The sequence below is a fragment of the Carlito syrichta genome, unplaced genomic scaffold (assembly GCF_000164805.1).
Source record: "Carlito syrichta isolate Samal-C Ts95f unplaced genomic scaffold, Tarsius_syrichta-2.0.1 Scaffold315954, whole genome shotgun sequence".
Lineage (NCBI taxonomy): Eukaryota > Metazoa > Chordata > Mammalia > Primates > Tarsiidae > Carlito > Carlito syrichta.
Window position 1 is genome coordinate 265166 of NW_007260050.1, and position 15089 is coordinate 280254.

General features: G+C 42.0%; 1 protein-coding gene across 1 annotated transcript in view; it reads left to right on the forward strand.

The window, feature by feature from the left end:
• The window catches only part of MYBPC1 (myosin binding protein C, slow type), a 94661-nt gene that overhangs the window by 16250 nt on the left and 63322 nt on the right, over nt 1-15089 (forward strand). Inside the window, exons 2-5 of the mRNA XM_021706719.1 lie at nt 1996-2031; nt 4692-4733; nt 13350-13388; nt 13918-13953. Coding sequence (XP_021562394.1) covers nt 1996-2031; nt 4692-4733; nt 13350-13388; nt 13918-13953 — 153 coding nt within the window. The remainder of the gene's footprint in view (nt 1-1995; nt 2032-4691; nt 4734-13349; nt 13389-13917; nt 13954-15089) is intronic.

Consider the following 15089-nt stretch of genomic DNA (forward strand, 5'->3'; position numbering starts at 1 on the left):
CGCCACATCCTGTCACGTTGCCTTCTGCCAGTTCACAAAGTTATGTGTTCTTTCTTCTTTGGTGATACATATTGTTTCTCTCTCATGAGAAAATAGTATTATATTTTATGTATGGTCATCTGAATGAAACTAGCTTAAAATAAATAAATACATTAGAGTTTATACCAGGCACACACACACACAAAATGACACTGCTGCATCCTGGCAGCCTTGCATCCCTCTTTTCTTGGTTTCTGTGGTGGTGCAATCTATTTATGTTCCTATGCTCATCCCAGCCCACTAGACTAAAACAGGGTGCTTGCCTCCACCTGGTGTGATTGTTCCGTCAGTCTGCTGGTTGTGAGGCACTGTTCTCTCTGCTCAAAGAGCCACTCACGGAGAAACTGTGGCAAGTCCCAGACACCGACACAGACAAAGCTCCTAGGATCCCATAAAATGCTTATAATACACAAACTGTTTTATCTTTATATTGTATCTAATGTCAAGTGGAAAATAGTTTTAGAAGAGCTCATCTTCATTCAGTGCTTCTTCCTGTCTAGAGTTGAAACAGCCGGTTGGAGCATGTGTTTCTCATTCCTGATTGTGACAACCCTGAGAGTCAGCAGGGGAAACCTGTGCTCTTGGCTCATGGACATGCCATTAGCCACTTGGAAATAGTATATTCTCTTTTGTTCATCTTTATTTTAGATTCAGGGGTTCACATGCATGTTCGCTACATGGACATATTGCATAGTGGTGGAGACTGGGTCTCAAGTGGCCCATTCCCAATCGTGCCCTGTAGAGTTTCTGAACTCAACCCACCTACCAACCTCCCCCCGAATTGGTGCCCCCAGCCTCTATTATTTCCATCTCTGTGACCATTTAGCTCTCACAAGGGAAGAGTATATTCTTTTTTTTTTTTGAGTTGGAGTCTCACTCGGTCGCCCAGACTGGAGTGCAGTGGCCGCTCCCGGCCACCGCAGCCTCGACCTGCCGGGCTCCGGCGATCCTTCCGCCTCAGCCTTCCGAGTAGCCGGAATTACAGGCATGCGCTACCACGCCCGGCTGATTTTTTGATTTATTGTAGAGATGAGGTCTCACTGCCCAGGCGGGTCTCGAACCCATGGGCTCAGGCAATCCACTCACCTCAGCCTCCCAAAGGTGCGGGATTACAGGCTGAGCCACCGAGCCCGGCGGGAAGAGTATATTCTTTAACAGAAATTTCTTTAATAGACTTCATAGCCAGACTGCTCTATGAGAATGGGATATCCAGAGTCACATGTCAAACCTCAGAACAGAGCTTTGGAAATGTGGGATGAGGATGGGTGGAAATCTACCCATAGAGTACACTTCTAGAAACATCTATGAGGGGGTTGGTCCTGTTTCCTGTGAACAATGGCTGCCTTGTAATCAAATCAAACACTGCAAAGCCAGAGGCCACTGATGTTATCATTCAGAAAGTGTCTTTCACGAGGGCAGGACAGTGCTGGAGACGAGGCAGTGCCCTGGGTCTCTGGGGAGAGGGGAATCTCATTCCCGCGGTAGCTCACCTTGGACTCCTCAAAATGCACTTGCCACCCACTGTCCCATGTCGCCATCCCGGAAGCCCTTCCCAGAGAAGATGGGTGCGTGGCCATTTTTCCAGAGGGGGTGCAGGCTCAGCACCATTAGATGCCCCGTCTACTGCCAAGGGGACACCAAAGTGGTGAGGACACCCTATTTCCCATCCTACCTGCTATCTTGCCATCGTGATGCTAGGCCACCTCCTGGAAAGTTGTGTAACACCATGTCCAAGTGGCAGTGTTGAATGCCACAGGGTGGGTGTGTGTGTGTGTGTGTGTGTGTGTGTGTGTGTCTGTGTCTGTGTGTGTGGTGTCTGTGTGTGTGGTGGGTGTGTTCTCCTGTTCCCTCTCCCGGTGGGTGCACATGGCTGTGGGGTGGCAGTAGCCTACGTGGAAAGCAGCTCTCCTCTTTGACAAGTGAGCCTAATGCTCCCGTGACTCTTTCCATTTCTAGAAAATGAAGTGCTGGCCCCAGCCCCGCCCCCGGAAGGTAAGTGAGAGCACTCCCCCGACTTGTTTGGGCTGCAAATACAGAACGTTCACCCAGCATGATCCAGCCCCTCTGCCGCTGTGAGCTTTACTAACTCATCCTGAGAAGTGAGATGGTGACAGTCGTGATAAGTTTATAATAAGCCATTGTGTTCATGAAACCCTCTCAAGTGAATCTAAGTTGGGTGGCACCTCATATACATTATAGGAAGGATGCTTATAAAACCTTTCAGTTTACACAAAAGTTGTTGCTATATCCACGTTTTCCAACATGGAAGCTGACCCTCTGTGAGGTGGAAGGATTGCAGGGCTTTTTCCCATATGATGAGGGTGAATTGAAGCCCATTTCTTCCTTGTGAGAATGGGGCGTGGATCCTTCCACCTCCCTGGAATATCGGCAGCCCCTTCCCGACTTGAGGTGTGTCACTAATCAAGCACCTCCAGAAACACCCCGGGGAGTTTCCAGAAAGGTTTGGCAGCCTTCAAGGCTGAACATGAGGACCAACTTCTTGAGTTCTCAGTACTGTGTTGTCCACCAGCTGGCGACAACAACAACCACAAAACAGGCAAATAAGTAAAGAGATCCAGTGAGACCCTGGGCAGCAGAGCAATCCCTGAAACACACATGTCCATGTACTAAGGAAGGTAACAGGATCAGAACACAGATCTGAGAAAGGGAGCAGGACCAGAACATACACCTGGGGAAGGGAACAGAATTGGAAGAATGACAAGCCCAAGTGCACTCACTGTTGGACTCCCAACATGGCTCTCCAGAATCATTGATCCGCCACCACCAAATAGTCCCCAATATGAAAGCAACTGAAATTATGTGTGTTTTCCCATGAAGACCCAAAATGGGAAGACCCCATCCTTGAGGAGGATGAGAAACTGGCACCCATTCAAGAGTTTTCAATGGGCACTTACTATGTGCATGATTCTTCCCAAATCTTCCAGGATATATGTCCTTATTGTACGTACCTCTTTTTTTTTTTTTTTGAGTTGGAGTCTCACTCTGTCACCCAGACTGGCGTGAAGTGGCCGCTCCCGGCCACTGCAGCCTCGACCTGCTGGGCTCCGGCGATCCTTCCGCCTCAGCCTTCCAAGTAGCCGGAATTACAGGCGCACGCTACCACGCCCGGCTGATTTTTTGATTTATTGTAGAGATGAGGTCTCGCTGCCCAGGCGGGTCTCGAACCCGTGGGCTCAGGCAATCCACTCACCTCAGCCTCCCAAAGGCGCGGGATGACAGGCTGAGCCACCGAGCCCGGCTTGTACGTACCTCTTAGCACACACTTATTGATAACCCGGTGCAAACACACAATGAACCAGGCATCGTAGGGAATTCTACATAGGAAACATGTCCCTGTATTCGGTTTGTCTGCAGCCAAGAAGAAAATAAAAATACATCCTGGAGAACAATGAAATAAAATGCAACCATGACATTAAAATGTTAGGCAGTACTATAAGGGGTCTTCCAAGCAGTCTGTGAGTAAATGTGGGTGACTCGAACCGACAATATGTAACCAGAGAGTCACTGCAGACTGGCCCAGCCAAAGTGAAAACAGGAGTTGGACAAGACCTCAGTTTCTGATCATCTTTTCATAAAAGAATTTAGATGGGATTATACAGTTCTTCCTCACTGAAGATCGTCCTTCAGGAGGGCAGTAAAAGAAATCGAACTGCTCCCAGGAGACTTTAGTCTAGCGATGAACACTGGATTCACACACCCCAAACCCTCCATGGTATAGAGAATATTGCTGTGTGTCAAAATGAACGACATGGGTTCAGTGCCATGAGTTCAAATGGGGACAAGCTCATATTTAATTTTCTTTAAATCTTGATCTTGACCCCAGGGCAGATGTGTGACATTCCTCTTAGGATCTTCTTCTTCCTTGGCATGTTTTCTCCTTGCATGTACAGAGTTATTTTGCCCAGCATTGAGTACACTGAGCACGTACTGGTCGTTCCAGACAAACCTTTCCCTTCTGTTCTTCGGATCAGTCACTATCATTGGGCCACTCTAAAGTTTCCCTTTTTGTGCCACTTTTCATATTCATTGTACAGTATTGACCTCTGATTGCTAAAATGTCTCTTCCCAACCTCTGATAAAATTGTCCTTCTTAGTTAAGTTAGAGTTTAATCTCCATTCAACAGTCAAAAAAACAAAAAGAGAATTCATGCTTGAAATAATTATTTTCTTACATATACCATTGGCAGGTGACTAAACTAATATGATCCTGAACGCAGAGAAATGCAAGCCTGTTGGTCTCAAGTGATAGAATTTGGTGCTGCCGGCCTTGTTTTGCATTTGTTGTTGCTAAATCCAATCCAGAAGATTCACGTACACCAAAACATTTTATTGGAAACAACATACACTGCATACGATAATATATTTTATATCTTACTGTAGTATCATAGGTCAAATTCTTTAAAAAGTCAGTCCCTTGGTGGAGACCAAAGTGACCACATTTATACTCAGCATGTTACATAATACAATTCCAGTAGCGCTGAGTGGATTTTAACACAATCCGCATTGGGTGTTTTTATGTGTATGTTTCCAAAAATGATAAGATGTACTAATTGCTTTTATTACCCCATGGTTCATCACACAATAAAATGCTTTAAGACTCTTTTAAAAATGTGCTTGTACTTTCTACACAGAACCAACTAAAGAAAAGGAGGCCGGAACTAAACCAGCAAAAGGTGAGCTGGGGTGGGGGGTGACACCGAATGAACACAGAAGCAGAAAGAGGTCAGTGATGACTGCCACAGTGGCCCCATCGGATTTCTCTGCATTATTCTTTCATCGGAGTGGTGTAGAGTTCTTCTTTGCATCTTACCTGCCAGACCCAATCAGCATAATAACAAGTGGTGCTTTGCTAAGTTTCCATTACACACATTTCCAGAAGAAAAACAGCAATAATAGAAAGATCACAAACTCTTGTTGAGATGCCAGCAAATTAATGGGTATTTTCCAAGTTTCATCGTGAATGCTGAAAAGAAGAGGTGTTGGATTTTATTGGGATTTCATCAACTAGGAAAATTATCTGAATTACTCAGATTATTATTATTTTTTTTTTTGAGTTGGCATTGCACTTTGTTGCCCAGGCTGGAGTAGTGGCATGCTCACGGCCACCTCAGCGTTGACCTGCTGGGCTCCGGCAATCCTTCTGCTTCTGCCTTCCAAGTAGCCGAAACTACAGATGTGCGCTACCATGTCCAGCTAATTTTTGGTTTATTGTAGAGACAACGTCTCGCCAAGTTGCCCAGGTGGGTCTTGAACCCGCGGGCTCAGGCAATCCACTCGCCTCAGCCTCCCAAAGTGCTGGGATTACAGGTTGAACCACTGATCCCGGCCAGGATTTTTTTTTGATTGAAGGTTTCCATGTTACTGCCTGAACTGTTCCAGGCTTCACTAGTAGTTTTGAAAGCTAGCATCTCATTCAATAATACCGATGACATATTCATGCAGATTTATATAATGATTTGTGTAGATTGACAACACAGCCTTAAGCAAACATCAATATTGCTACTTGAATTGGAAACTTATTTACTTTTATTTTATTTTATTTTTATTTTAGTCGGAGTCTTATTCTGTTGCCCAGGCTGGGGTGCAGTGGCATGATCACTACTCACTGCAACCTCAACTTCCTGGGCTCAGGCGATCCTTCCACTTCCGCCTTGTGAGTAGCCAGGACTACAGGTGCATGCCATCAAGCCTGGATACTTTTAGTTTTTTTTTTTTTTGTAGAGATGATGTCTCACTATGTTCCCCAGGCTGGTCTTGAACTTCTGGGTTCAAGTGATCCTCCCACCTCGACCTCCTAAAGTGCTGGTATTACAAGCGTGTGCCACTGCGCCCAGCCTGGAAACTTATTTATTCCTGTAATTTTACTCTATTTTTACTTCATATGAAGACACTTCAGTTTTAGAAAATAAATTATCTTTTACCATACACTTCTGTTACTTCACAAAAGATTAATTTCTTTGTCTCACCATGGAGGAAACCATTTTCATTACTGACCATCCTTCTGAAGCTAAGGAGCATTAGGAAGTTTTCATGGAGAAGTATTTGACAATTTTGCTTTGTGTGTTTGTATCATCATCTTTATAAGTTAACCTTTTGTTTATGTCATGATTAACATGGTTTAAATTTTGGAATAACTATTTCTTGCTTGCACAAGAAGTTTCTCTTTTTTCCAGGACACTACTCAAAGCATGTTCAGTATCTCTTTGTGCTTAGTATGTCTTATTTTATTACCTAATTTCTATGATACTCTTGTCTCCTATACATTAGTAAATTACTATTTTTATTTCTTTTAGTACAGAGGATGACATTTCTTCAGCTAGCTTGAATTTACACTCTCATAATGAACACATAATGTTAGTACACTCACTTTGTCCTTGACCTTCAGTGGCTCCCATGGATAGTAACAAGAATACTAATCCTGGCCACATGGGCCACAGTTTTTGAAGGTTATTTGCTATGGAATGCAGACAGTGCAAACTCCTAGAACTCCTTCCACGAGACATGTTCAAGGAGGTTTGGACATCCTGGCTGAAGTTATTGTAACATTATTCTCTACAAGGCCAATGGCATACATCTCTGTTTCCAAAATTGGAAAGGTGCTTGGACCAGGCTGTAAGGTTCGGCCAACAGAGCAGATGATGTAACCCCAGAGGGCAAGCCGTTAAAGTTTAAACAAAGCCTGTGCCTGACCCTTAATTTGAAAATCATCATATTATAGTTGTGTTCTTAAATGAGAAAGTGCCTTTCCTTGAAGTCAACCAATCATCCAACCAACGAACAAAAGCCCTTTTCTTTTTGAAAAACACAGTATGACAAAGGAGCAAGGCCAGAGGTCTAGGGCATCCTGAAACTAGTAGCATTTCCCTGATTTATGCAAAAGATAGTTAAGACCATAGCCACGTGCAGTCGCATGCCCAGGTACATAAACTGCTATATACACATATACACACACAAACATACAAATGCTATATATACATATACATGCACATGTACACACACACACACACACACACACACACACACACACACACACACACACACACACACACATTTGCCCTACATGCCTAGGAAGCAAATCAATTTAGGACAGAAAAAGGCATCTCTAAATAAAGCAGGTAAGTGGATGGAAGTTTTTTCTAAATATACAGTCGTCTTCAACTATTACCCACTTTCATCAAGGACAGAGAAATTTCAAAGAAAATACTTCAGCAAAGGGTAGACACAATCATTATTGCTGCATGTCTATCCCTGGTTGAGAAGGAAGCCCCACATGGGCATGTATGGGCGTGACAGGGGCAACCTACCTTTTCTCCAACATAACTGGAATGTCCCCACCCTGCTTCTTTCTCTGACTCTCAGTTCATCGTATTCTTTTGTCTTAACCAATCAACTCAGGTGTCACTCTTCTGTATGGCTGCCCCCAACCTTCCTGGCTTGCTGTCATCTCCCTTCCCTCCTCCTGTTTTCTCTTGGACCTATTGCCTCCTTCATTCACTCTTGTCTCCACTTAATCGCTTTTCATGGGTGACTCCTTTCTCTGAGTGGCTGTAAGCTTTTTGATGCTAGGACACCATGTCTTAACACTTCTTTGGTTTCCTTATCTAGTTTCCTACAGCATCTGGCAAGAGTTGCACATGGAGATTGTCTAAGAAATACTTGCAGAATGAATGAGCAATTGAATTTCCATGCTGGCTTAGCTATTGACTATCCAGACAATGGAAATCTGGGTAGATATTTCTTTCCATTCAATATGTTTGCCAGGTAGCGGGATGAACATCCTATGCACATTCTTACACTACGAGGATTCAGAGTTCATTGCCGCCACAGAAAAGACAGTTTCTTCTGTAAGATCAATTTGGCTAGAGCTATTGAAAGGGGTTGTGATTTTAGTACATTTTCAACACTTTAGTCTTGTATCTAATTATTAATAGTTGGCATATATTCAGTTAATAGCTCTAAGGTTATCATTATTAAGAATATTATTAATGACAAGACAGCCTTCACATTGTTCCCAGAGTGACTGTGAAGCTCAGAAGAGTTCTAAAAAACTTTTGTAACCACAGAAAGTTGTTTGGTTTTGATATCAACTTTATAAGCAGTGTTTGTGGTTAGATTTGCTAATGTTTTCAGATTTACTAGGAGTCTCTGTCTGGGCAAGAGTGATTTCCCAGGAAGGGATTTCACTATTGTTTGCTGGCTTGTTTGTTTGCTCTGGACTTGCTGTCCACCCAGGTATCCTGTTCCCTAATACTGACTGCTTTGTCCTGGAACTGGGCAAAGTCTCCTGGACGTGACACAATAGAGATGACTATCAAGAAATGTGTTTAACCATAAATTAGATGTGCAAATCCCTCTCAGAGTGATCATACCAGAGGCAATGCCCTTGTAAAACAATGCTGCCATGGCCTAGGATTCTCCCAGAATAATTATAGGTGGCAAATCATGGGATGCTGAGTCAGGAAGGAGTTCTTTCTGTATCCTCCGTGGGGCTGGAGAGCTGCCTATTCTAGCATTCATGTATTTGACAAGTATTTACTGAGTGTCAGCTCCATGCCAGGCATGGATCTGGGCATGGATTTGCCCTCCTGGAGCCAACTTATGCTGTAGGGGGAAAGGACAGCCATCAACAGAGGAAGGTAGACTTCAGTTTGGGAAGCAGATGTGAGTCACGGAGGGCCACATGTAGAGAATAACGTAGGTGACAAGCGGGATTGTACTTCTTTTTGGTCAAGAACATCTGAAAGCCTGTGTGTGAACATGGGGTGATGAGAATGGGCTTCTTCTGTGCCTGGACAACTGGCCCTGTGGGAGGCCCCCGGACTGGTACTATGGCATGTCCCAAATATGGCAGCAGCATTAGACTCAGGCACCACTTTGAAGATTATACTAACTTTGATGTCTACATTCTGATATCTTATTTTTACATGTTATTAGCTTAGCCTGTATATTTCTGGGTAAGCACAGTTGGGACAGTTGGTGCCTCTTTTTATTTTTGTTTTGTTTTGAGTTGGGGTCTCACTGTGTTGTCCAGGCTGGAGTACAGTGGCATGATCACGGCTCCCCACTACTTCCAACTCCTGGATTCAGATAATGCTTCCACATTAGCCTCCCAAGTAGCTGCACCTACAGGTGCACACCACCACCATTGACTTATAAACATTTTCTTATAGGGATGAGGTCTCAATACATTGCATCTCGAACTCCTGGGCTCAAGCAATCCTTCTGCCTTGACCTCCCAAAATGCTGGGATTATGGATGCGAGCCACTGTACCTGGCCCCCTTTTTATTTTTCTTCCAGAAAAATAACTACTTTTGATCATTGCTGTAAAAGAAATAAAACTAATTTTCTTTTCCCAGGCATTCACATGACCACATAAACTAGCATGAGTGAACTCTGTGTGCATTAAATATCTCACATCATCTGAGATGAAGTCTTCCTTTTGCATGAATGAAGTTGGCAGATGAGGAAGTCAAGCAGCAGAAGTTCCAACATGTTTTGTCCTAAATAATGTGATTTTTTAAATTAAAAGGATGATTCATTTTTTTTCGCCTAGGTTCTTTTACATCTGCAGCAACATTATCCCGATGGTGTTCCCAGTCTGCTAAAATATGTTTGTGCAATTTACCTTCAGGTGTCAATCAACCATCCACTAAAATGCTTCTGTGCTTTCTCTATATATTCTAATTACATTTGTGCTTTGTAATGAACCTTGTTAAAAATGAATACCATTGTACTTTTCAATTCTAAGACACAGTAATTATAAGATGCGACACTGATTTAATAGATTTAGGGGAGAAAAAACTCATTAAATATACATATTTATTGAAAGCTTAATTCTGATTTCCTGAGCATCTAAGTGTGAAGGTATGTATCTTCCAATTATAAAAATAAGTCAATCAGATGCTCAAAACAAAATGAATTGCTAGTTGTTGTTTTCTTTTTTTTTTTTTTTTTTTGAGTTGGAGTCTCACTCTGTCACCCAGACTGGAGGGCAGTGGCATGCTCCTGGCCACCGCAGCCTCGACCTGCTGGGCTCCGGCAGTCCTTCCGCCTCAGCCTTCCAAGGAGCTGGAACTACAGGCATGTGCTACCACACCCGGCTAATTTTTTTTTAATTTTATTGTAGAGATGAGGTCTCGCCAAGTTGCCCAGGCGGGTCTCGAACCCGCGGGCTCAGGCAATCCACTCACCTCAGCCTCCCAAAGCGCTGGGATTACAGGCTGAGCCACCGAGCCTGGTGTAGTTGTTGTTTTCTTCCATATTTTATCGTTAGTTTGATTACATCCACCAACATTTACAACTGATTACCCTGCTTGAGGAATTTGTGAATTTGTCTAAATCAAACAAGGTATTATACCAGTGTTTAACTGATGTTTGTTTATAAGTCACAAATATGTTTTAATTTTATATTATTTTGGCCTTTATTCTAAAATCCCAACAATTGCCACAAGTTTGTATTACTTACAAACTTAATTTAAAAAGGCAACTTGAAATCAACCATAGGTAGAAGCTATTTTACAGCCAGGAGATTTAGGGTAGTTATAAGAATGTGCACATGCTACTGTCCCTGGAGTTCTTGTACTCAGCAACAAGCCCCTTGCCGCATTCCAGAGTATTTATGTGCACTCTAAAATCCCAGGCTTGTTATATGAGACCATGTTCTTTTTCTACTTTCCAGTCCCTCTCTGGGAACTTCAGTTGTTTAGAGAATCATTTTTACAGTTTTACAAATGCTGTTTTTCCATGATTTACAGATGATCAAATTCTGCTTTGGAAAATTGCCTTTCCATGTAGTTAGAGAGATAGTCCAACCACTCCGAGCCTGTGATCTACACTAATGTCAATATTCTAATGAGCCCAAATCAGATGTTTGCATTTGCATCATCATCATAATTACTTTTAAATAGAAAAAGGAAAATATGACTTACAGATTGCATTTTTTGTTTTGTCTTATAATTTTTTTTTTTTTTTAAGAATGCATGTGTCATTTCTGGTTGTGTCCAATTCAATAACACAACCAGGAAAATTTGGATATTCAACTTCCCTCCAGCAATAGAACCTGGTTTCCATGGCAAATAAGAACAATTAAACGTTTCAGTCTCGAACATTCAATTCAACCAAATGTAACCAGGCAACTTCTCGAGATTTTAAGGTCAGAATCCCAACATTTTAACTACATTTCCTGCATTCCTACATTCTTTATAGAATGCCAGGAGCAAAGCTGCTTTTAAAAGAAGGAAAACATTAAACTTTGCTTCTGTCAATTATATTTCCAGGGCTTATCATAACTTTGAAAAGTGATGCTGAGTCATCTAGAGGAGCAATATTTCATGATACCCCAAGCATTCTTTAATATGTGTTCCTTCATAGTCTAAAATAATTGTGCTTGTCCTTCAAACAGTCTTAATATTTGGTAGACGCTGGAACTACTCATCCATCAAACTTTTTCTTAAAAAAGATTATCGTTCTTCATTTTACTTATATGAAAGCAGGATGTAAATACTCTTTCCTCAATCATTCTGCACACTAACCAATTAACTCAAGGCTTCATTATGCACAAAGAAACAAAAAATAAACACCACAAAGCCTAAAGTATTTATTTGACTCAAAATGGCTCTGGTTTCTAGTTGACATGTAATAAAGGAAGTTCCTTTCTAGGATTTGAATTTTAGAACTTCATTTTCACTAATTTTTACAGGACTTGAAATCAAGATTTGTATATATTTTGGTAAATTCTTTTATATTTTATCTTCGAATAGGAGACAAGAATAAAGTACTAAATACTGAGTTAATTTCTGGCAAATATAGAAAATTTGCAAGGTAATTTTTTTGACTTACATAAGATTTTAATTATTTAACAGAACTCTCCTAATAACTCAGAAATACCTCTGCTTTGTAAATGCACAGTTTTGTGGAATGTTACTGGATATTCCAGGAGAAAATAATTCAAAGGTACCGAGTCTGTGAAGCGCTGAGTACTATATCATATCTTCTCTCCACCCCATTCCCAGCCATACTAGCCCACGGGGGGCCTTGAGAGGTTCTTCAGGAAACACATGCACGTGAACAGTAACACACATGTGTTTACCTTCAGCCTCACACATTCAAGCTTCTTTGACCACAGATAGCTTCCTCTAAAGGAGCCCGAGTCCCTGGGCATCTGGTCAACCAGCTCTGGTCGCTGAAGCAGTGGTGCTGAAAGTCTGTATAATTTGTAAATGCTGAAAGCATTTGTAATTTTGTTAAAAATAATAAAACATATCCCTGGTTGATAGTTTGGAGAAAGAAATTTCAGGCCAGTAGACACTTGCAGTAAATATTCTAATGGATTATACAAAAACATACCATTTTACCTGTTTTTGTCAGGAATTTTTTAAAGCACTTTTAAATTAATATTCATGTGCATGTATTTTCTGTATCCTATTTCATACAGTCCTACACGTTTATATTTTGGAACCTACAATTGCTCTAGTATTTTAAGTACAAAGATTCTTATTATCGAGGCAAGCACTAGTCCTCATGTTTTGGGAGAGGAAGGGCAGTTCAGGTAATACCAAATGCTTCCTTCAATATCTAAAAGGTGAACTTTGCAGTCCAGATATTTTTTAAAAGGGGAATTTTCTGCACATAAACAGCAAAAGACACATTTTGAATTTCGCAAATGTTCATGGGTAAATATGAAGAAATTACACAGCATTGGCCAACATCAGTATAATCTTAGGGGAAATGCTTATCAAATTCTTAAAATAACTGTTGGCAAACTTAGACAAATTGATTTATATTAATAACCTTGACTTTCGTTTTCTTAAATACATAGGGGGAATTAATCACAAGGTTTACTGGGTGGAGATGAGTTCTCAAACAGTACGTAAAGACTTTCATGTCTGCGTCCAAACAAACGTGATATATGAATAATCTCTGTAATTTGCTGTAGTTACAAAATAAGTGCTCGAGAACCACCTCCACTGCTGATTTCATCAAGGTTTGACTTTCAGCATTGATTTTTCCCTAACCTACACTCACACAGAAAACTTGCATACGGTTCCACTTTTTAATCTACACCTTTTGTTTGGATTACCCTACTCTCTCACCCTTTTTTTATTTATTATTTTTTCTTTGTTTCTCTGAAATACCCCAGTTTAATCTTCCAGGTGGCAAATCTTCCAAGACTCACTCAGCAGCCGGAGGTTATTTGTGTAGTTGCTCCTCTTTTTCAGATTTCTCTCTTCTCAGGTTGCTGGTGACGAAGTCCCTTCTCCTTGACTTTGACTGCTATTTCTTGTTTCAGATGAAGAGGAAGCCTCCCCGCCTAGCGCCCTGCCTCCAGGTTAGGATATTTCCTACCCCTCCCCTCGCTTGCACACGGACTGTTCATTGGCTGTAGGAAACGGGGGGTGCCTTGCTGCTGGTGCTCAGGGTAGGGGCACCAGGTTTTGCCTGTGCCAGCACCAAGAGGAAAATGTTGGCTTTGATGGCAATTTTTTGTTTTACATGAGATGCTTTTAAAACAGAGACTTTCTTTGTGAAATAACTAAGATGAGTGAATCTTGGGTATAAATATTAGGGGCAAAAATGTCTGTCTTCCATTTCCAGCTAAATAACTTTTTCCCCATTCTTTAAATTTAGATATTTAGATTTTTTAATTTTGTTATCATTTTGAAAGGAGGCATACATTTTTGTAGATGCTTTCATAGTTGGAGTTCTCCTAATTTTCCATCCAAGCCAACTTGTAGGTTTTTTTCTATCCATCACCAAAAGACACAGGGTTTAGGGGACCCCCAAGAAGGTTGAAGTCAGCACTCCACTTCACCATCCTCCCAGCCTCTCGCGTCATCCAAATCACGCTTTCCTTTCAGGTTTGGGTAGTCGGGCCCTGGAAAGAAAAGACTCAGGTGAGCACACGCCCAAACCAGGCATCCTGATCCCATCCTAATGCAACCACTAATGACCTCATTTTCTGAAGCTGTACTGACGCTAATCCTTGTTTTAGTCAGTTTGTAGCTTTTGTAGCAATCTTTCATTACTTTTCCTCTTACAAGAAAACTAATGTAATGAGAAACAATTAATTTTGCACGATACACACACACTCAAGAATCTGACCGTATACACCACAGGTTTGTTTTATTATAACTATCATTTTTTTTTCTTTTTTCTTTTTTTTTTTTTTGAGTCGGAGTCTCACTCTGTCGCCCAGACTGGACTGCAGTGGCCGCTCCCGGCCACCGCAGCCTCGACCCGCTGGGCTCCTGCGATCCTTCCACCTCAGCTTTCCGAGTAGCCGGAATTACAGGCATGCACTACCACGCCCGGCTGATTTTTTGATTTATTGTAGAGATGAGGTCTCGCTGCCCAGGTGGGTCTCAAACCCGCGGGCTCAGGCAATCCACTCACCTAAGCCTCCCAAAGGCGCAGGATTACAGGCTGAGCCACCGAGCCCGGCCATTTTTTTTCAACACCAAATACACAGAGATGAATCCCCATTCCTGGGATGCACTGAAGTTAGATAATGATTCATTTTTATATAATTTTACATACAGTTGGTAAAAACACTGTCAAATGCACCCTGTCCATTGTAGTTACAATCCTGTGTGGTCATTCATTCATTTATTCATTCAATATATTTGTGTCGAACTTGTGGGCTCAGGCAGTCCACTCACCTTGGCCTCCCAAAGTGCTGGGATTACAGACTGAGCCACTGAGTCCGAACTAACATATGTGTATGGAGGGCCTAACATATTCCTGTTATGAGCCTGTCTGGGCCAGCTACCGCTACAAGCACTGCAGGTATAGAAGTGAACAGAACAACAGAAAGATTTGTCCTCGTGTTCTAAATGGGAATGGTCACCACTGACTTTCTATTCATAGAATAGGCACAAACAACATAAAATTTTAACATTAACTTGGGTATTAAAAATGTGTAATCACCGGGCTCGGTGGCTCAGCCTATAATCCCGCGCCTTTGGGAGGCTGAGGTGAGTAGATTGCCTGAGCCCGTGGGTTCAAGACCCGCCTGGGCAGGCGAGACCTC